This window comes from Drosophila melanogaster, chromosome 2L (genome assembly GCF_000001215.4).
Source record: "Drosophila melanogaster chromosome 2L".
Lineage (NCBI taxonomy): Eukaryota > Metazoa > Arthropoda > Insecta > Diptera > Drosophilidae > Drosophila > Drosophila melanogaster.
The window spans coordinates 9,608,359-9,628,244 of record NT_033779.5 but is presented as its reverse complement, the minus strand read 5'-3'; the positions used below and the strand labels follow the sequence as shown (position 1 = coordinate 9,628,244).

The 19,886-nt window shown below is 43.0% G+C and overlaps 4 protein-coding genes across 7 annotated transcripts; 1 reads left to right on the top strand and 3 right to left on the bottom strand.

The window, feature by feature from the left end:
* The first annotated feature begins 2,959 nt into the window (after window positions 1-2,959).
* On the top strand, window positions 2,960-3,793 carry CG31882 (uncharacterized protein). Its single transcript, NM_164865.2, has one exon. The coding sequence runs from the start codon at window positions 3,022-3,024 to the stop codon at window positions 3,385-3,387; it is 366 nt and encodes a 121-aa protein (NP_723477.1). The 5' UTR covers window positions 2,960-3,021; the 3' UTR covers window positions 3,388-3,793.
* A 1,342-nt stretch (window positions 3,794-5,135) lies between these two features.
* Window positions 5,136-11,776, bottom strand: GlcAT-S (Glucuronyltransferase S). Of its 3 annotated transcripts, none has more exons than NM_164864.2 (5): window positions 11,732-11,776; window positions 6,828-7,100; window positions 6,504-6,766; window positions 5,937-6,288; window positions 5,136-5,879 (listed from the first exon to the last, which is right to left on the bottom strand). In NM_164864.2, the coding sequence occupies exons 1-5, from the start codon at window positions 11,763-11,765 to the stop codon at window positions 5,818-5,820; spliced, it is 984 nt and encodes a 327-aa protein (NP_723476.1). In that variant the 5' UTR covers window positions 11,766-11,776; the 3' UTR covers window positions 5,136-5,817. The 3 variants fall into 3 exon arrangements, with proteins under 3 accessions (NP_723476.1, NP_609303.1, NP_001162922.1); NM_135459.4 differs by lacking the exon at window positions 11,732-11,776 and adding an exon at window positions 10,636-11,409; NM_001169451.2 differs by lacking the exon at window positions 11,732-11,776 and adding an exon at window positions 10,405-11,409 and having other exon boundaries at window positions 5,657-5,879.
* A 64-nt stretch (window positions 11,777-11,840) lies between these two features.
* On the bottom strand, window positions 11,841-15,079 carry Trx2 (Thioredoxin 2). 2 transcript variants are annotated; one of them, NM_164863.3, is made up of 4 exons: window positions 14,870-15,079; window positions 14,705-14,812; window positions 12,797-12,943; window positions 11,841-12,713 (listed from the first exon to the last, which is right to left on the bottom strand). In NM_164863.3, exons 2-4 carry the CDS (start codon window positions 14,726-14,728, stop codon window positions 12,564-12,566), a joined length of 321 nt encoding a protein of 106 aa, NP_723475.1. In that variant the 5' UTR covers window positions 14,729-14,812; window positions 14,870-15,079; the 3' UTR covers window positions 11,841-12,563. The 2 variants fall into 2 exon arrangements, with proteins under 2 accessions (NP_723475.1, NP_523526.1); NM_078802.4 differs by lacking the exon at window positions 14,870-15,079 and having other exon boundaries at window positions 12,198-12,713; window positions 14,705-14,831.
* A 459-nt stretch (window positions 15,080-15,538) lies between these two features.
* On the bottom strand, window positions 15,539-19,683 carry gcm2. The gene is made up of 4 exons (NM_135458.5): window positions 19,337-19,683; window positions 16,899-17,643; window positions 16,743-16,833; window positions 15,539-16,683 (listed from the first exon to the last, which is right to left on the bottom strand). Exons 1-4 carry the CDS (start codon window positions 19,345-19,347, stop codon window positions 15,710-15,712), a joined length of 1,821 nt encoding a protein of 606 aa, NP_609302.1. The 5' UTR covers window positions 19,348-19,683; the 3' UTR covers window positions 15,539-15,709.
* Between the last annotated feature and the right edge of the window lie 203 nt (window positions 19,684-19,886).

Below are 19,886 nucleotides of genomic sequence, written 5' to 3'. Positions count from 1 at the left end.
CAGTAAACATATTTTATGTAATTAATTTAAAACATTTATCTCGCCCGGATAATGAATAATTGACTCAGTTTAGACATTAATCTTAAATGATACGCATATACCATATTCATGGAAATTTGATCGCCGCGCATTTCAGCATCGCATTTCAGTTGACCGCAATTAGCAGCTGACCAGTCGTCCGCAACGTTCCACTCCATTTTAATTAAACAGTTTGCCTCATTTTAAGCGCACTCAAAGAAAAACCAATAATTTGTCTTCCCCATATTTCATTACCACCCACCCACCAATTGCTCCCTCTCATCCATGGAAATTAAATTGGCAACGCATTGCCAATGCCCGGCTGGGACTATGTTTCCGGCACCGAATCCGGTCTCGTCCAGAGTCCGGGTCTCGAAACGACGTTAGCATTACCAATGCAAATGCATTTGCAGTCCACGAGTGGGTCTGGGGTCGCTTTTAATTGCTGCCGAAGATGGGTCCAAGTGGCGGGAGGCAACGATTTTATTTTAATTTTAAAATAAAATTTTCGCACATTACTCAGAAGCGGCAATTTCTTGCCACTCTGGCCATTGATGTGTGTGTCCACTCTGCCAAACTGGAATAAAGGTTGCCCAATGGGAGAGCAAACAAATTGGTACGGAACGTAGAGGATTTCCTATATTTAACTTGCTTGAAATTATTTACAGGCAAGCAGAGTAAGAAAATATGGACATTTTAAAGCGTTCCATTCAGGTTTGAATAGAAGTTGTCTTCGCTGAAGAACGAATATTATTCACAGTGTTCGGGTCGCTTTCATCACCGTTCTGATGCCTCAATGAATTTCAATAAAATAAAAGTGCAGACACTCTGTCTGCTCAACACCCGCTGACCCTCTTTCACCTGAAAGAGTTCAATGCGAACGGATCGGCTTGGGTTCGGCGCATTTCCGGTTTGGTTTGTTCACTGCCCCTGCAGCTATAATTAAAATTAAACCTCGTGAGTGACTGCCACATGTTTGTAGTGCAATATATAATCTCATTTCAGGGCAATGGAGCAAAAGCGTATAAAAGCACAATAATAATTGTCCACCGACTGGCGGCTACCTTGGCCAATTACATACATCGTGCTATTTGCGGATTTCAGTCAGATATACCCTGTGCATGTTAGGGCACATCCTGCCCAACGTTTTCAATGGTCTGTCTGCTGTGCTGATGATATTGTTGTGGTAATTAAAATATGCACGGGAACGCATGTTGAACGCTCCTGCGTTGCTCCTGCCTGTTGACTCGCATCCCGCAGAAGTGCGCTGAAAAGCAGACTACAGAATGCGAAACGCACCACTTTCTGCGGTTTGCTATGCATATCCGGTACTCGAACATAACGAGGGCAAATTGGATTCCAGCAGATATGTGAGTTGTGAGGATATCAGCTGTTCAGATACCCTACTAATGCAATTTATTTATTTATTTCCGTGATATTTTCCATATGTAAATACTGTTAAACTGTTTTACAGTCCAACTGTTACACCTCATATTTTCTTATCAACGGCATTGCTGAACTGCAGTTGAAAGATCTCCACGTATAGAAGCGGCAGTAGAGGGTTTATATCCCACATTGCTCATCTTTCATTAGTTTATTCTATAGTTTTGGCATAATTTTTGGGGATGCAATGCCCCAAGGTGTCATTCATTGAGGGAAAACTTTTTATTACCACATTTCAGAATGGCCACGAGCGAAACTCCTTTCGCAAGCTCAACATTTTTCGGCGTGAATGCGCTTGTGTGTGTGAGAGAGAGGGAGTTTGTTGTTTAACACTTCCGGATGCTGCAATTGTTGCTATTGTTGTTGCGGCCATACTTGCTCAACAAAAGCTCAATGGCGCTGTAAAATGTAATCATTGTGGCGTGTAATTAGTTTTTGTGTGAGCCATATACAAGCGCAGTCAGTTGTGTGCGTGTCTGCATGCTACATGCATGTTGGTATAAATAAAATTTATTATTGCATTAACGTTGAGAGAGCCCCAGTCGCCGAACTCACCCACACACTGGCACTATGCAAATGTAAGCACATTTGGTCAACACCGGTTGAGTTTTCGTGGGAATGGGGTGTACACTTAATTGGGTATCGGGTGGCAAACGAGGGCAGTTGAATAGTTTGCTCAAAAGGGAAATACATCTCATATAAGATTACATACTGTCTATCTCATATCAAGAGGCAGCTAACATTTATTGGCATTCAATAAACACTGATCTTTACTTAACAGCTACTTGTATAGCATATTCCATAGCATTCCTCCTCTTTCGATGGAATCTTCCCTCGTTCGCGCGTTCTGCATTAACTGCATTGACCGCTCACCACATGTCGTATTAGTAATAATAATTTACACATTTCTGTTCTCGTTCTTGCTGCTGTTGTTGTTGCGTGCTCAATCAATAGTCACTTTTGAATGCGAGTTGTGCGTGTGTCTGTGTGCTTTGATTGGCGGTTGTTTAGGGCACCACCACCGCACCCCCCTTTTGGCCAATTGATTTGTTGGCCTCTTTGCTGTCGCCACTCGAAGCGATGCCCCCTGGGTGCAGGAAATGCCACGCAATTTGTTTGTTCGCACTCAAGCCGCAAACATTGTGAAATTAACTTGTTAGCCATGCGCCAGGCTGGGCCAAAACGGTAGGGGGTGTCAGGTTTTCAGGGGGAGGGGGGAGGGGTCACGGAAAAGGGGGCGGTCAAGCAGCGGGCGTGGTTGCCGTGGTAATTGACATTCGGTTGCTAATGGGATGGTTTCGAAAATAGCGGTAATTGGTTTGAATTTACTAAATCATCAGTCGGGAAGGACAAACCATAAATTTAAATTGAACCCCACGTCGAATATCTACTCGTGTAATTGATAATTTTATTTTGGGTAATGAGTAGCAGTAAGTTGAGTTCGAATTTCACCGTAGCAGCTTGTTAATCTTAAACTCCTTGTATCACATGCCTGTGGGCTACAACTCATTTTAGAAATAAATTTTGAAGTGTCGCACTCCCATAAAGAACTGTTTAGCAATGTTAAATTTAGGTAACATTAAAAATCGATCCAAATTCTATGATCAACAGGATGAAAACAGACTCCAAAAGCGGCGCAAGAAGGGTGCTGCCCAATTGGATGCAAAACCATTCCCGGACGAGCCCGTAACGTCGAGTGAGGAAAGTCTATATCCTCGGGTTAGCCGTATGCTACGTCGGATGAGCTCTTCGCTCTGGTCACGACTTTGGGGTCTATCCAATCAATCCACTGACTCTGCCCGCCTGAAGACACATCCGAACGAGCTAGGCAACCAGTACCCGCCGAGGACGGATTCGGGGCAGATCCCTCTGTGGCAGGCCAGCCCGACAGCTTATTTGGGATATCGTTTCCGATTGGGCAGATAGATATAGGGTCCGCTTTGTGTCAATAGAAGTGGGACAGCTGAAATCAAAGTTTGCGCCGGTCGATATTCGCCGGATCGGCTCTCTGGCGGAAACACTTTGGACTTCCTATTACCGCCCACCTCGTTTTCCTATTGCAGCCCGCACCATGACGACACTAAGTGGCATTCAAGTTGCATCCAATCCGTACCGTACCCCGTCTTTCTGGTGTCCGCTTGCCTGGCTTGTGGTTTGCGTTTAAAGTTTAAGTGGCGCAAAATCAGCGCTCATGCAGTGGAAGAAACTGTGCAAGTCTTAAGCTAACGATTATAAAGTACCAAATTATAACTTTTAATGTATTTTCTATAAATATATTCTACTACTAATTTTTAAGTATAAAAAATGCACTTGTAATAAATGTAAAAAATTCAGTTCTTTTCTCTTGGTATAAAATGTAGAAGGAACTTTTCTGTTTCTGCTAGGAAAAGAGTTTTTCGCAAGTGTAGAGGAAAGTGGTGCACAAAGTGTAACAAGCCACGACATCCAGATCCCGTTCCCCGCTGCCCTCTTTGCTGCTCATGGATGGAACGACTTCATTTGCAACATCAATCGCAACCTCATCAAGTTGTCTGCTGGCAGCCGCACTCACTCAAAGCCGAGACATGCCCAACTTGGAATGGGAACGGGCATTAAATGGGAGGATTGATGGCGTTAGCCTGGTCCCCAGGGCGGCTGGGTTTAATTAGCTTTAATGGCTTAATGCGGGCCATCGCCGTTTGGGCCAGGTCCTGGTCATAACGGACACGAGGCGACACAGGCCACAGGCCGCAACACATCCCATCCCGTTGCTAAGTTGTTTTCGATTTGCCACCTCCACGATGGCCCAGAGCAAAGTGCAGAAAGCCCCAGGAGTGCCACTCGAGTATTAATGGCTGCCAACCGCCCTGTGACACTTTAAAGCAATTTTCCTGCCAAACAAATTTCCGGTGAAGCGCACAAAAGTTACCCGGCTCGACTATTTATTTGCCCTCAATTGCGAGGAACTCTGCTCCGAAGGAGACCCATTCACACGTAGCACACAACTCCTTTTTCTCGTCCCGCAACGAAACTTTGGCTCATAACTTCGCATTGAGGAAGATGCATATGCAACACGTTCATGCCATTCCCAGCTGCAATGACTCAGGTACCCAGTTACCAGATCCCAGTATTCAGTGTCTTTAAATCTGAATGTGCTTCTCTGGATTTGAGAGCCAGTGCCTGAAGAAAGTTAAATGTCGGTCCACTGCATATTTATATAAAAAAAAAATATTAAAAAAATAATTGAAAAAATTATTTTATTCTATACAAATGTTTCAAAGCATCATTCGAACAGGTTTATAACATATAGCCAATTCTGATCATACTGTAGGGTATGGAAGGGTATATGCTGAGTCTTATCGTGCAGATCCCAATCATGCACAATACAAGTTTCTACTTTTTCTTGACTATTCGACTTTTGCACCAAGCACGAAATGCTATGGGGCATTCAAAGTAAACTACTGCAAAGTAAAACATGTCTTAGGATGAGGAATGAACTCTGGATGAGGTCGATGCAAACGACAAGGAAATGTAAAGTTAATTGAAAAGTATTGTTTGCTTTTTCTCTGTCATACCATTTCCATGACACTTCCTTTAACCAGATAGAAACGAATGTTGCTGAGCCATCGGTGTCAATCAATTTTCAGAATACTTACCATACTTCCTTCCATTAAATAATCAAAAAATAATTCATTCCATTTGGGAAAGCTTCATAAAACTAGCGTTTAATTCTTTTACATTATGACTCACTATCTTATTGACTGATTTACAGAGTATACATAAAGTTTACATTAAAAATGACACAAGTCCTTCATACTTAATGACCATTGCTCTTAAGGGAATTCGATGACTTTTTATATGCCTAAATAATTTATACCAAGCTTAATGATATGTGTTGCAAGTCGATGAGGTGATTAACAACGATAAAATGATCCCTAAGGGCTTGGTCGAAAGACCATACAGACCGAAGCCTTCGTTTTGCTTAGCAAATTAGAACGTACAATAAGCAAGTTATAAACATTCCTAGCTGCTTTTACAACCTACTGTCAGCGATTATGATATAAATAAATAAGACCTATCTTTGTAGCCGTCCCTGTGTTTCCTATATTGCTATCACGAACAAACTTATCTACAACTAATTAACAATACATGCATAATTTATTAACTTTTCATTATGAGAATCTAGAACAGAGAGGCAGCACCCACGCAATAATTTGTGAAAAAAAAAATATAATTGTGCAGTACGAAAACGACTGATAACTAGAACAGGAAAATTCCATGGAAATACAGCGAGCAGTGGATTCGAGATTTGTTTTAGAATAACTATACATTTAGCTCTAAAAGTCTATAAGTATTATTCGGGTTGGACCATAGGACTCAGCTAAGAATTTTGGAGTGTGGATTTTCCCTTCCATTTTTGCTGATCAGTGCATTGCGTCCTTTAAAAATGTAAAATGTTATAGCAATTGTTTAACTTTGATTCGATTGTAACGCACCTTCACTTTCCGTTGTACTGGTCACGCCCATTAGTTTAAGATTATGAAGCAGAGCGCCCAAGTTAGAACGATCGTCCAAGTATTTGCTTTCTAATCGAACCATTCCGAGCTTCTTTGACTTTGTCTGCGTGTGCCAAACCAGAATTTCGGTGCAGTTATTGCCGCGCGGCTCAATCAGATTCATTTGAAGGCCAATGCTGCGCAGAAAGAGATCTTCTTCGTAGCCGGGCTTGTACGGCATATTCACATAGGGATACTGCGCCATGTACTCCAAATTCACTGCAAAACCGGCCATGTCAACGGGCCAGCGTCGACCGGCAACCCAGGAGTCCAGGAATGCTACAACCTTGCCCTTAAAAAGTCAAAAGATAAGATTATTAATTTTCAACAAAGTAAAACTGAAATTCGTAAGAAAAAAATTAATAAGAACTGAATAATCAGTTTGATGGCTCGCTATAAAACCGGCCATATCAATGGTGTACCACATTTTAGTTAAAACTTCATATTACATTTAGTTTTCACCCCATTGTTAGTATCAATGGGTAGTTGATAATATCATAATCTTACTTTGCGCACAACTGGCCCGCTGACCCCATAATCAGCAATAAGACCTACAGGAAACATGGAAACCCGTTGCGTTTTCCGGATTTCAGAGAACAAACGCAGATCATAGGTGTTGTCGTCGTCTCCGAAGTAAAGTATTCCGTTGGTGAGATTATGCTGCCGTATCCACTGCAAGGCTGCCCTCCGATTTGCCACACCTCGCGGCGCTGGCTTTTCATTCCGGAATTTGCTGGGCATCGGGCTGACCATGTGGGTAAAGGGCATACCTGTAAATCACAATGGTTAATTATCAAAATTAAATCTCTTAATATAATTATTCATATTTACCAAATCGATAGAGCAGCGTGTCCATATAGTCATTGCATTTCTCTTGATCATCGGCCACCAGCCAGTGCAATCGTGGAATATGGAGCAGCGTGTGCGCCAGACGGGTTAGTTCTGGGATTTGCTCGCGCCGCGGATACGTTGGAGTAACAAAGTATATCACGGGCAACTGGACGTAATCAGATTGGGGCTTATCCTGCATGAACTGCCGTCGATCCTCGTAACTCTCGCTGCATATGTGAACGGTTTCGTTCAATGGCCGGAAATTCATACTATCTGTGGGTGAGCAAAGCAAGAGTAATCCGGTTACAGGGGGTCAATTACTTTTGGAATTCCACCGTCTGGTGCTGTGGATTTGATGAATTAATCACAATTCTCAATTACTTAAACAGCCCAACTCATTGACCTCTGTCCCCCGGTTGAGGCAGCCAGCCATAACTACGTGACGTAGTGGAGAGATCACAATCTTACGCTTCAAAGTGATGAACAATAATCTGTGCGGTGTGTGTGTCTTAATTTCGTAAAATGTGCTAATCAGGTTTTCTTAAGAGCTTCGCAACGAAACGTTTGCTGTAGCCGGCCTGAAATTGTTGGGATAACTATTTAAACAAACCAAAAAGCTTAAGAGCCTTCAAATGTTTGTTCTATGCACACATTTCAAAGATCATACGATCGAAAATAATCGAGGTAATTACCTAATGGGTTAATATGTGCTAGAAATCTTTTGCCTCCTATCAAGCTATATAGTGTTCGGATCGATTGCGTGTGCAAATGCTATTAGACCACCTTATCATTTATCCAGAACGGAAAGTGAAAAGCACGCAATTGGAGCAACTTTTGGGGGGAACAAATACCCATTACCGATTTATATGACTGATAACCGGAAACAAACAATAAGAGGGGAATAAATTCACAGACAGGACCCCAAAGGCAGCATTGGTAATATAAAGCAAAAGTATTCCCTAATAAGTTATTCACAAAGCAAATATAAACCAAGCCCCTTCAATCAAAATATGCTCCACACGAAGGCGGCGGTTTCAACCATCAACTAATCGAAAATCTAATGGTTTCCAGGTATTCCAGATGACGAACACTATTAAGAAACGATAGCTAGCTAGCGGCTAGCTGTCCCAGTACATCAGATAGCACACGAACTTTTTGGTGGGGTGCGACACCAATCTGGCCATAATCACATCCACACATACGTATTTGCGGTTGATTGTTGCCCATATCTAGATGATGTCGAACTGTGACCGCAGCCTGATTACAGTCAATTGAGAATTCCCCAGACACCTGATCTACGGATAGCTAGTGTGAGTCACAAATTGTTTTACGGTCCGTCCTTATCATATTCATTCACTCTTTTGTTGTGCACTCAAAACACTCAAAGAAAAACTGGCGAAACCAGGCAAATGAAGTGCAGAATAAAGAAATGACTAATTTAGCAATTCTACATTCGCAATCCCAACTTGTTACATTCGATTGGCTGTTAATACCACAGATCGATAATGTTACTTTCCCTTGATTGATATTTAAGAAGGGTTCTCGAGAAGATACGAGAAGTAGTTCAGGTTATATAAGTAATAGAGCGGTATCTATAATATGATAACAAAGAAAGATGTGATTTAGAACTTGAGTAGAAGGTGCATCGTGTGCCACCAACGGTATAATTAAAATAATAAAATCATTAGTCATAATACTATATACCCCAATATGTGTACATACATACAACAAATATTTCGTTGCTTCTTATCTATGAAACGATTTTAGTCAAGTTTATAAGTTTGTATCTCATGAACTTATTATATGAATGCCAATCACAGCTTGCAAACCGAAGTAATTTTAAAAAGAAAGAAGCTCGTTTTATATACCTGGCGATACACTTATCTTCCCTTGCAGATTGCAGGCCACAAGCCAATATAATTGAACTAAAAATTTCTATTATACATGTGTTTTAGATTCCGCTGAATTGGCTTTCACGCCATGCATTTCAAATTACTCTGGATATATGAGTGCAATTCGCAGATTGTAAATATTTGTGTAGACAATTCGATGGCAATTTGCTACGGTAGCATGCTTAAAGGTGCACATTCAAAGTCGAGCAACAATACCTTGTATAAAGGAGGGGGCGGGGGGTCGTGACAGATAGCACTCGACACGCGCAATTGAAAAGATACTGAAATCGACTCGAAACAGATGAGCAGAATTTGTATTGCACGAGAGCTAGACGAATTATAAATATATATTCATATTATTCAGGCTCACCATAATATGGTACAACAAAAGCGATTGCCATACCCATAGACCCCCTGTACCCCTAGTTATACAAGATGTTGATAAGATTGGGGCGATGTGTGAATTATACTCATGAAATGAGAGGCAAAAAACTGCTAAAAGCTTTTTTTCTTTGCAGAACTGAGCACTGCGCAATCTAGAATCTGGGAAATTGTGGGGAAATGTGCAATTAGACAATTGGTGCCACTCAAATCGCGCACTTGATTTGGATTTTCTTGACTAAATCAACCGTTGATTCGAGCAACAAATTCCGTAGATGAAGATAGATTCATGATTATTTTTTGTGTTTTTTTGTTTCGGCCAGCCCGATCATTGATCGCAAACTTGAATGGTCCACCTTATTGCATATTAGCCTTGAATCTGGATTGCCGCATTTTCGTTCTGCAAATTCAGCTGTATTTCGAGAACTTTATTAGCCAATAAACTCGTGAATAAATAACTAAAACATAGGCTGCAGATACAAAACAAATCTGTTACCTAAAATCGAAAAGGTTTGTCTGATTAGATTAAACCAGTAGGTTTAAAGTGGTCAAAACAGATTAACCTTTTTATGGGCCATTCAATAAAAATGCAAAGTAAACTGGAAAATTTGACCTTGTTCCGGCTTTCGCTCATTGCAATAAAAAACGGCCAACAGGCGAATCGATGTAATTGCCGCTGCATGCGCTTGTGGGTGGGCTACTTCCATATATTATATATATATATATATGTACATCGCGTTTGGCGAAGACAATAGTTACCAAATAGATCCAATTACGGTTAAATAATAAAAAGCCCAACCTGACTCACTAGTAGCCAAAGTCGGAACAGCGACGAGCCGACGCGTTTCACGCGATAATTACCGCATCCAATAACTTAGAAGTGAAGTGGTGCAGTCACATCGACTTATGTATGTATGTATAATGCTTCGATATCACGTGAGTATTATAAATAATAAATAAACTTTTTTCGGATACTATAGTTTTTTTCAGTCTGTATTGCCACTCAGTTGGCAAAGCGCTTTAACTGCTCAAATGTTCTTAGCTCTCTCTTCTTTCGTTAAAAAAAAAAGAACAAAATAACATAACAGGTAAAATTTGTTTTCTAATTCAAACAAACGTAGGGCGTTCACTAAAGTCCCCCACAAAACGTAGGGTGAACTAGGCTTTGATTGGCAGTGGGCCAAAATGAAAAGTGAAAGTGGTGGCAGAGTGGCCAATTCACTTTCGGCCAGCAGTCGTGAAAGAGCGCCGCCAACTGCATTTGCCCCCATGGGATGGAACTTTAGAGTACAAGCATGACTCACGGATTCTGGGATCGAAACGATGCCTATTTCGGATTTGCATTTGCTTGGTCGTTTGCTCTTCTATCTTGAAATTCCATTCATATTCGTAGATTTCTTGCGCTCTATGACTAAGATTCCCTGGGAACTCCTCTTCACCTGGATTCCGGTCATCCCCCTCGTGCTTGTCAGGTCGAGTATATCTCAACAGCCAGTCAGCCGGGCGGGATTCCATTACTGAGATCCGCTGCTTACCTAATCCATGGTGAGATCCCTCCTCCGAATCCTCGGAGCCACCGAGGCGAGTGTCCCCGCTGAGGGTGAGGTAGCAGAGGGCGACGAGGAGCAGGAACAGTGCCCCACCTATCAGGCAGATCCTCCTGGCCACACCCCCCTTCCTGACCATGGGATGTGGTGGATGGGTGGGGGTGGTGTTGTTGCTGCAGCTGCGTGAATGGCTCTGGTGAGGCCGCCGCTCGATGTCCTCGTTATCCTCGTCGGATGTCTGCGACTCGAGTAGCCTGGCACTAGACATTTATTGAAATATTTTGGGATACGATGGTGTAGGCGCTTTCAGCTGGGGTGGTGGTGGTGGCGATGGTTGTGGTGTTGGTGGACGCGGTGGAGCTGCCACAACATTCCCCGTCCATTTGTGGTGAGCCGGGCGTACCTCCTGGTTTTCGCAATCTTATTATACAACTTTCTAGCTGCGACCGACCACCCGAAAATTATGCAAATTGCCTCGACATCTCTGCACTTTGGGTGCTCCCCGTGCTCCGATTTATTTCCGTGCGCGCTGGTTGCTATAAAAAACCATCCAATGGCGAACTTTTGGCCGCAGCAATGCCGCGAATTACGAGGCGGAAGCACTCAAAACAGGACGTCACACTCAAAAATCACAGAAAATATTGCTTATTTCTGACCGACACCCGCGCGACTGTCTCTCACTCTCACGCTCTATTTTATTGTTTTCCACAGCGATGCAATTTCCCGACGTGTTGTTGTCACCGAGAGTCTGACACTACTGAAAAAAAAACACTACTGAAAAATCGGGCAATTTTCGCTCCCACCACCAACACAGCTGGCGCAGTGTTGCATTCGGTTTTTGTCCCCACTAAGCCAAGTATCGATTGTTCGTCCAAGCCTAACGGCTTATTTTCAAATGTTTAAAATAAATGTTGAATTAATTAAAAATAGTTTCTTAATTAATCACTTTGTTTTTATATTGTCTCCCATTTACTTTCGTTCTTTAACTTTATGGCAAGAATCAACTTGGCAACTTTCGATATGCTGTCAAACATAATTTGGACAAATTTAAATCTTTTGATATTATTGATCGCAAGAAAGGTACCTTTTACCTTATTTTCATTTTCAAATAAGTTCATTTATTTATTAAATTTTTTAATAATGCCTAGTGATATTCTATAGTTCAATCACGGATTCAAGGAAATATATAATTTGTTTTTGAATTTCGTTGTCAATATACATATGTAAAAATATATTTTTTGACAGATAAAAAGAGCCTTCTCAAAATGGAAATTTTAAAATTAGCTTTAATCTGGTGGATTTTAATTATGAAATGGCCATTTTGATCACGCACTTGATATGCCTTTGGAGTATACAAATTTGTTGCCGTATCTTATCTAATCGGTAGTTACCCGGTTTTAATCGTTATTACTTAACCGTAACGACATTTGTCTGCTTGTTGGCTACTGATATTTGACTTGGCTTTCATTTCACAACTTTATGTGTCATTCCTAGATCCGACCTCACCCCAGGTTCCCCTTCAGAATTTTGCAAAACAATTTAATCGGTTACAAACGGCGAGTGTGTAATACATTTATTGTTTAGCGTATTCTCTTGGACAACTGGCTACAACTGCGTTTTCTAATGTTTTTCATACAAAAATGAACAATCTTTGTGTGATTTATTGATTTTGTTAACAAAGCAAATTTTACGTTTAAAAGCCACTTAGTTTCTCACGTTTGTTGCTGTTCCAACTGCTGCCACTGCTGACCTTCACCTTGCGAACTGCACTGCAGCTCTAAGGGATTCAAGGACAAGGCGGAGCAGGCGGAATGGAGCAAAACCCTGCACTTATGGAATTAATTAATTAACTAAATGTTATGAAGAAAACTCATAGGTGGATCAGGGGGACGGCCAGACGTCTATGCGCTGCCCACTTAGATATTGGCCTTGATGACATCCTCCAGACGCTTGGCGTTGGCTCCGGCGAACTCTTCGACCTTGACGCCGTTCTTGAGGAACACGAAGGTGGGCATGCTGGAGATGTTGTATTCCATTGCAATGTCTTCGCATTCGTCCACATCGACCTGTAGGAGAAGGGCATTTAGTAAGGATTTCCATAAAAAGTGTTAAGCAAATAAAATAAAGCTGAGCACATTTTTAGATTTACCTTCAGGACGACGACGTTGTCGGCGAACTGCGTGGAAAGCTCAACCAGTTTGGGCGAGATCATCTTGCAGGGTCCGCACCAAGTGGCGAAGAAATCCAGCACCACCAGCTTGCCGGATGCCTTGGTCAGCTGTCCATCGAGATCGGCCTGCAAATGAAAATGTAAATTAGTACTATCTCTGAGTAATATCATCATACATTAGCGCTAATAATTTCCCACTCCCTAGAGATGTTTCAGTAATTTTCCCTTTAGCAGGTGGTGGTCATGTTTTCAAACTTTATGATTTCCGATTGTGGAGCATTGATCCGGTGCTATTGTAAATATACATATTGCGTTGGGGAGGCCCCGCTACTATCTCGCCCGATAAGCCTGTTCCCTGCAAACACAACGTTGTCAGACATCCCCAAAGTTGCCAAGCTGTAATCAGCCCCAATAATCGCCGATTGACGGGTTAAATATGTGTGTGTGCTTCATAAACTTGTGAAATCGGGTCAATTTCATTTCAGTTTCTGTATTGCACCCATTGGGCAGCAAAGCAAATCAATATTTAAAGAATTTCCAAATTATATGTATGTATGCCGAAAGGTGTGGCGGTCGTGGGCAGTTCCATCCCCTTTCTTCCACCCATTTCTCTGCCCGTGACACGTTTTCCCAATGACCTTTAATTAATTGCTAGCGATGCCAATCGCAGAACAGCACATGCAAGCACAGAGCTCTAATGAAATTGACGATTTCAATTGGAATGGGCAACCGGTTTGGAGGAATTTGCATAAGTATATGCCCAAGAAATTTAACTTTATACACGCTATTTTTGCTAGCACAAAACCACTTGATCATCCCTATTACATATTTTAATCAGGCTTAGATCATTTCTATTGCAGACACATACGTCATGGAATGATTAATCTCAAGATGGTGATGGTACTCGATGACTGTTGGCTACAATTCAATTTGTCAACATGTATTGCTGACTCATTTTTTAAGACAATATCTGAGTAAACATAAAAAACTAAAATCAGTAGTTAAACTACTTTGTTATATTGTCTAATTCAGTATGCATAAATGTTTTGATGTTTTCGTGGATTCCTTATGCCTTCGATAAGCATTTTTTGATTTTTGAGCTTATTGTTGTGTGGTTTGCTGTATAGAACTAGACCGCGAGAGTCAATGTTTGATAGTGTTTAAGTGTGTATACAAATATAAATAAACTAATATTGAGAAATAAAATAAGAAGGCATGCTTTCACGTATTTACTTCCCAATATTTCCTGACGTAACTTTGTATTCATGAAATGGAACCGGTTCTTCACCCCGCGCACTCGCGTCTTTTGTTTTCTTGGCTTTGGATCAACTTGCATGGCGCGCAACTTATGTGTGGAGAGCACACCCTGTGCTATAGCAACTATTCGAAATATTTCTAACCAAAAAACCAGGCCTCGACCACGATAATGAATTGCAAATTCATGCCAGTCGCACACACATCCGTACATATGTGGTTTCTATAGTACGTATATCTTGTTCGCACTATTTCCGATTAGCTCGGTCCGGAATATTTCAATTTCAAAATTCGGTTTCCGTTGAGACCCGTTTTGCGGTCCACGGGATGATATCATTATCATTTCGCTGTGCTGCTATTCGGAACTTTCTCGTTTGCTCTCCGCTTTCTCGCTCGTCTAGACCGAACGTGAGTTCCTTCTATTCGCGGGAGAGCGTATGGCAAAAAGCGTAGCGAATCCAATCATTCAAAGTAAGTGGCTAATTGGAATGCCGCTTCCAATGCCATATTTTCAAAGTCCGGAGCGAAAAAATAAACGTGTAACTGGAACTGAGGGGTCAAAGGGTAGCGCTATCGAGTTACCCAATAGATGACGGATGTGATGCGTCCATAGATCCGGTTGAAGTGACTCACCTTATCTTTCACCTGGTACACCATGTTGGATGGGAGATGTGGAGACGGAACCGGTAGAAATGTACAAAAGTTACTTAATTACCACTCGGGCAGCTCTTTGCAGCACAGCTAAATTTTTTACCAAAATGAGCACGTCGCAGTTGCTTTTATAGATTTTTTACTCACGCTCACGCTTCTCATTGCTATACGCTCTCTTTTTGCATATGTGTATGTCGCGTTTGGTGAAGGTGAATTTCGAATGGATAGACCGATTGGCACATCTATGCGATAGGTTTTGCTGGCCACTATGCGATTACTTTAAATGTGAAATCCTCTTGCTGAAGATAGCGATTATAACTTGTAGTACTATTCTCTTTAGTCTGGTTATGTCTGTGTGTCTGTGTCTGTGTGTCATTGTGAGTTTATCGTAAAGCAACTCTGCAGTAGTTCAGTTTCTTACCGGTAGGAGGCTTTTTAAAAAAAAACTGCAAGCCATGTAAGCGGTACAAAATTTGGGTCTTGGCAGCCAATTTGTTTTTCTTTAAATGTTTCCGCCAATTATAAAACATCATTCGTATTAAAGTATATCTTACTATCTATCGATTTTAAACTACAAATCATTAAATGCGTCCTAAAATTACTACAGTTATGGTTAAGTGAGCACCTGCTTGTCTACATTACATGGTTTTTACCATTACATTTTACATGGTTCTTACCAACAATTTTTTTACAGCGCGACATCTATCTCTGATTTCAAGAACCGCACCATCATGACCGCTGAAAATTAGCTATGTTTGAATTGGTCGCGCAATAAGAAATTATATTTACGCACTTAAATTAAATACATTTACTTTTACAAATCAACACTTTTCATAATTTATTTGCCGAGAAAAACAATTGGTAAACCGTTTAACACTACACGTACAGATGGAAATTAAGATTTCACCACTATTTTAAACACTATGTTACTATGCTTAGCTATCGACTATGAGTAATCCTCCGGTGTCCGGATTGGTTAAGTACTATTCAATGGGTGACCGATGGGGCTAGGCCTGTAGCTGCTGCTGGGTGGTGCAAGTGGTGGTGATGGTGATGGTGGTACGTCAGCGTGGGCGGTGGTGGTGGAGGCGGTGGATGGCCAGGGGGCGCGGCCACTGTCGGCGCAGTGGATCCTCCGGCAGTGGCAAATCCACCTGCTACCGCCATTTGTTGCTCGTAGCTGGTGTAGTGATCGTAGTAGCCGCCGTATCCGACTTCCAGGCCATTTCCGGTTGCAGTATTTCCTGGTGCCGTAGTAGTTCCTGTGTCGAAATAGCTGACTCCATTATAGCCACTACTGCTCTCGTAGTAGTGATGTCCCGCTGTCTGATTTCCACCGAACTGTTGGTGGCTCTGCTGCTGCTGGTGGTGGTGCTGTTGCATTTCGTACTCCGCCTTGGGGCTATAGTAGTAATCGTAGTTGTCCTCCACATACGGCTGCGTCTCCACGGTGGCATTGTACTTAATGGTGGGTCCCGGTTCGGCCTTGCAGCTGATCTCCTCCTGACCACCGCCACCACCCAAATGCTTGATCTGCGAGTAGTTGATGAACTCCGGTTCCGGAGTGGCCAGTTGCGGGCTGGAATCATAGGCTACTGCCTGGCATTGTGTGTGTCCGTGCACGGGAACACCCATCGCAAAGCTGTTCCCGCTGGAGGATTGCTGGTATGCGGCCAGTTCCGAAATGCTGCAGGCGTAGGGCAAACTGGGAGATTTACTAGGTGCCGCGGTGGCCGCCGCTGGAGTTGCATGGTAGATGGGATAGTTATAGGTGATGTGCTGGTGGTTGACCGTAAACACATTAGCTGCCGTCTCGCAGGGTGCCGATGACTCGGATCCACTTAGTGGCCAAGAATTGGTGCCGTAATTCGAGGATTGTGACAACTGATGGCTCCTCGCCGTGGTGCTGTCATCCAGGTAGCTGCAAGTGCAGTGGCTATAACCGGCGCACTTGCCACAGGCTAATGGGGGATACAAATTGTAAAAGAAATCTTTAAATATTCTTGTTTTATATACCTACCATTATACTGATATATATCCAATGCGGTGTGAGCCAGAGGATTGCTGACAGCAGGACGCTTAAGAACCTTGCTAATCAGACTGTGTTGTTGCTGTCGTCAGAGAAGAATGGTTAAGATGATACATCCCGGGTGAATGAATGTCTATCTAAGCTCACCTTCGCCTGCTTGACCAGACCCGCAATGACCGACTTCTTGGCGACTGATCCGTTGGCTGACTTTCCAGCCAGCGGCACACGTCCAAAGGCCCGCTTGGAAACACTGGAGTTCTTCGGATCCGGACGCAGGTGATCATGCACTCCCTTGGCCTGAAAAAAGATGGCATTGCCGGAGTGCCGCCAGAAGTGGGTCACCGGATAGCCGCAGTGACCGCGACACGGTTTAATCTCTAGTCTACCGCCACGACAACTTTTGTTGGGACACGCCTTGCCCTCCTGCTTCCGCCGGGCTTTGTCGCAAATGGCTGGGCGCAGGTTGATCTTGGATCCGTTGGGCAGGGTGCAGTGTTGGGAGCAGACCAGGACGCCCAGGCAGCTCTTCTTCAGAATGTTCACGTTGTGGTTGTTCGTGTTGCGCATGGCCCAGCCGGAAATGTGCTTCTTGGCCTCCTCGTTGTGCAGCGAATAGATGTGCCTCACATGCCCGTCGCTCCACTCGTTGAACTCGTCGAACTCCTGGTCCGGCACATGTGGCACAATGGCATCATTGATGTCCCACTCCCGTTTTCCCTTGCCCGTCGACGACGACGGCATGGTCATGGAGCCACCCGCCTGCTGTTGACCAGGACTTGGACCCGGATGCACCGAATGCGTACTCTGACTTTGGGGCTGGACAAACTGGGTAAGCTGAGAATGATCGGGTTGCTGTGTGAGAAGTTGCTGCGTCTTGAAGCTGTAGCCATTTCTGTAGAGGATTTTATATATAATAAGTTGCATTTTATATTCATAGTTAAGAATACTATATTATTATATTTGAATTTTGCCAAAGAGCACAAAACATACTTTAACTTGAGTTCAGATTTTTATATCACTTCTAGTAGCCACATAATAAAAAAACACCACTGCCCTTTTGGAATCTAAGTTAAGGCAAAACTGTGAGTCACAGCATTAACTTTTAAATCGAATTTATTTACATTAAAACTCTTTACATCGAGTAAAAACTTTAAGTGATCCATTTAACTGTGACTTTATCGCCAAAGCCTAAGCATCGTTTAAGGAATTGAAATCCTATCTTAATTGCGCCCTAAACTGTTTCGTAGGGGGCCATCCCAACCCAACACAAACCAATCAAATGAAACGTTTGCCAGGTTTATGGGCCTCATGAAACGCATGGTTATTTAGGCCCAGTTTAGAGGGCTGGTACCGTTAGCCCCAAATCTTGTGCACCAGGTAATCCAAGCTGGCCACAATCGTAATTCGAGCGCCAGTTGAGGAGGCGGAGATGCATATTAAACCGACACTCCGATCGTGAGTCAGCTGGGAATCGCTAGACTCGATGGAGGGCCTCAGCCGAGATTCTCCATGTGTGGGAGTTATTAGAGAGCGAGCTCTGCAATTAGCAATAAATTTGTCTTCCATCGATTTCGAAGCCGATGGATCGATTCGCCTCGGTCCCCTGAGTGTTTTTATGTGTACTTGGAAGTCAGCAGGTTGCACAGCATCTAGCACCAAGAACCACACACCAAATACCTGTGCTACGGTTCGCCTGGTGGTCTTTGGTTTCCCCCGATTGAACCTGTTCGTGGCTAGTGGCTCGCTTTGTTTTGGGTCCGTAAATTGACTGCTCGACACTTCGGGGCGCTCGTTAGTTGGGCTTATCTGATGCTGATAGCGTCTCACTTCGTTCGAGATCTGTATTTTTGGGCCTCCTCTGTCCAGGGCTCATAATAAGTTTGTCACCTAGAAAATATGTCTCTATAAATCGAAGGGGCCGGGGGGGCATCATCATCATCATCGGCTCTTTGACCCTTTCACTCGAGCGCCGCTCCGCCTACGACTGTGTGTGGTCCGCCGGTTTCCAAGATTCGAGATCCCCCTTCCGAAATCCAACATCCAAAATACGAGGCACACCCCGCGGCTCTTTGGAGCGGATTGGACTGGACCGGAGTGCCATTAACTAAGCTGTGGAACGCGCTCAGCGTGATAATAAAGCGTTTGAAATCATTTACATTTTCCCTGACCTCCCCCGCTGCCTCTTTATCGTTTGATTTGTGGCCCATTCTTCATCCGAGATTGATCTGAGGTGTTTGGAAGCTCAACACTTACGCAGATGGCTTGGGTTTAACGCGTGTCGGCACAGTTCAGATCAGCAATAATTTGAAACATTTGTACTGAGAGCTTTTTAATTCTTCGGTAGCTCTATGCCTTGAATAATGTGAGCAAATTAATTTTTAATCCATATTCCTTTGGGTTCCAAGCAGAATAATTTAGAAACTTAGTGAAACCTATTTTAAGCATATTTCAATAATTACCATTATATTTGATAAAAGGTTCGAGAACAAAGTATATGATTATTGTCCTATTAAAAGTATTTTTTGGCAATAAAATTTCGAATTTACATTTGAAAATCTCCGAAAAAGGGACTATTTAGAACTTACATAACAACCATATTCCAATTGAAGCAGCTTCTTTAATCCAGGTATTAGGTGGTATAATTAAAAATATCCAATAAAACCTCAACTGCTCCTAAATGAGTTTTCCGCGATTCGAAAGCCCTGCGAACAGGCAACACTTGAGCATTGTAATCCAATTAGGCGACACTTGTATCCACTGGGCACTTGTATCTCGCGGATAGCCGTCGCTAGTTGAAGCTCCTCGGAACGGATTGGATTGGATTGAACTGAATTGCGCACGCGACGCCGACGATGGGAAACAACCGTGAGAATGACGACCTTTTCGCTGAACCTCGAATACAACCTGCAGGGCGGGATGTGCGCGCGTATCTGGCAGATACGAAAAACAAAAGAGCAGCAGCGGCAGCAGCAGACAAAAACAAACTTCAGCGAGCGAGTAGTAGTGCCAAGTTTTGTCAACAAAGGAATGGTATTATGGCTCTGGCTCCACCTACAAAAACCAACAAAATATTCGAAAGTGGGCGGAGGAGCGGGAAAGCGGGGAAAGCGACGATACAGCGACGAGCCACCCGCA

What these genes read in the sequence shown, in the direction of transcription:
- gcm2 (NM_135458.5), bottom strand. An exon ending in GTCTGGTCAAGCAGGCGAAG is followed by an intron (nt 16,834 to 16,898) that starts GTGAGCTTAGAT and finishes CTCTGACGACAG; the next exon opens with CAACAACACAGTCTGATTAG. An exon ending in GGATATATATCAGTATAATG is followed by an intron (nt 16,684 to 16,742) that starts GTAGGTATATAA and finishes ATCCCCCATTAG; the next exon opens with CCTGTGGCAAGTGCGCCGGT.
- CG31882 (NM_164865.2), top strand. Translation starts at nt 3,022, where the DNA reads ATGTTAAATTTAGGTAACATTAAAAATCGATCCAAATTCTATGATCAA.
- Trx2 (NM_164863.3), bottom strand. Translation starts at nt 14,728, where the DNA reads ATGGTGTACCAGGTGAAAGATAAG. An exon ending in TGTACCAGGTGAAAGATAAG is followed by an intron (nt 12,944 to 14,704) that starts GTGAGTCACTTC and finishes TTTCATTTGCAG; the next exon opens with GCCGATCTCGATGGACAGCT. An exon ending in ACAACGTCGTCGTCCTGAAG is followed by an intron (nt 12,714 to 12,796) that starts GTAAATCTAAAA and finishes CTTCTCCTACAG; the next exon opens with GTCGATGTGGACGAATGCGA.
- GlcAT-S (NM_001169451.2), bottom strand. Translation starts at nt 10,915, where the DNA reads ATGTCTAGTGCCAGGCTACTCGAGTCGCAGACATCCGACGAGGATAAC. An exon ending in TCGTTTCGATCCCAGAATCC is followed by an intron (nt 7,101 to 10,404) that starts GTGAGTCATGCT and finishes GCTCACCCACAG; the next exon opens with ATAGTATGAATTTCCGGCCA. An exon ending in CAGTACAACGGAAAGTGAAG is followed by an intron (nt 5,880 to 5,936) that starts GTGCGTTACAAT and finishes ACATTTTTAAAG; the next exon opens with GACGCAATGCACTGATCAGC.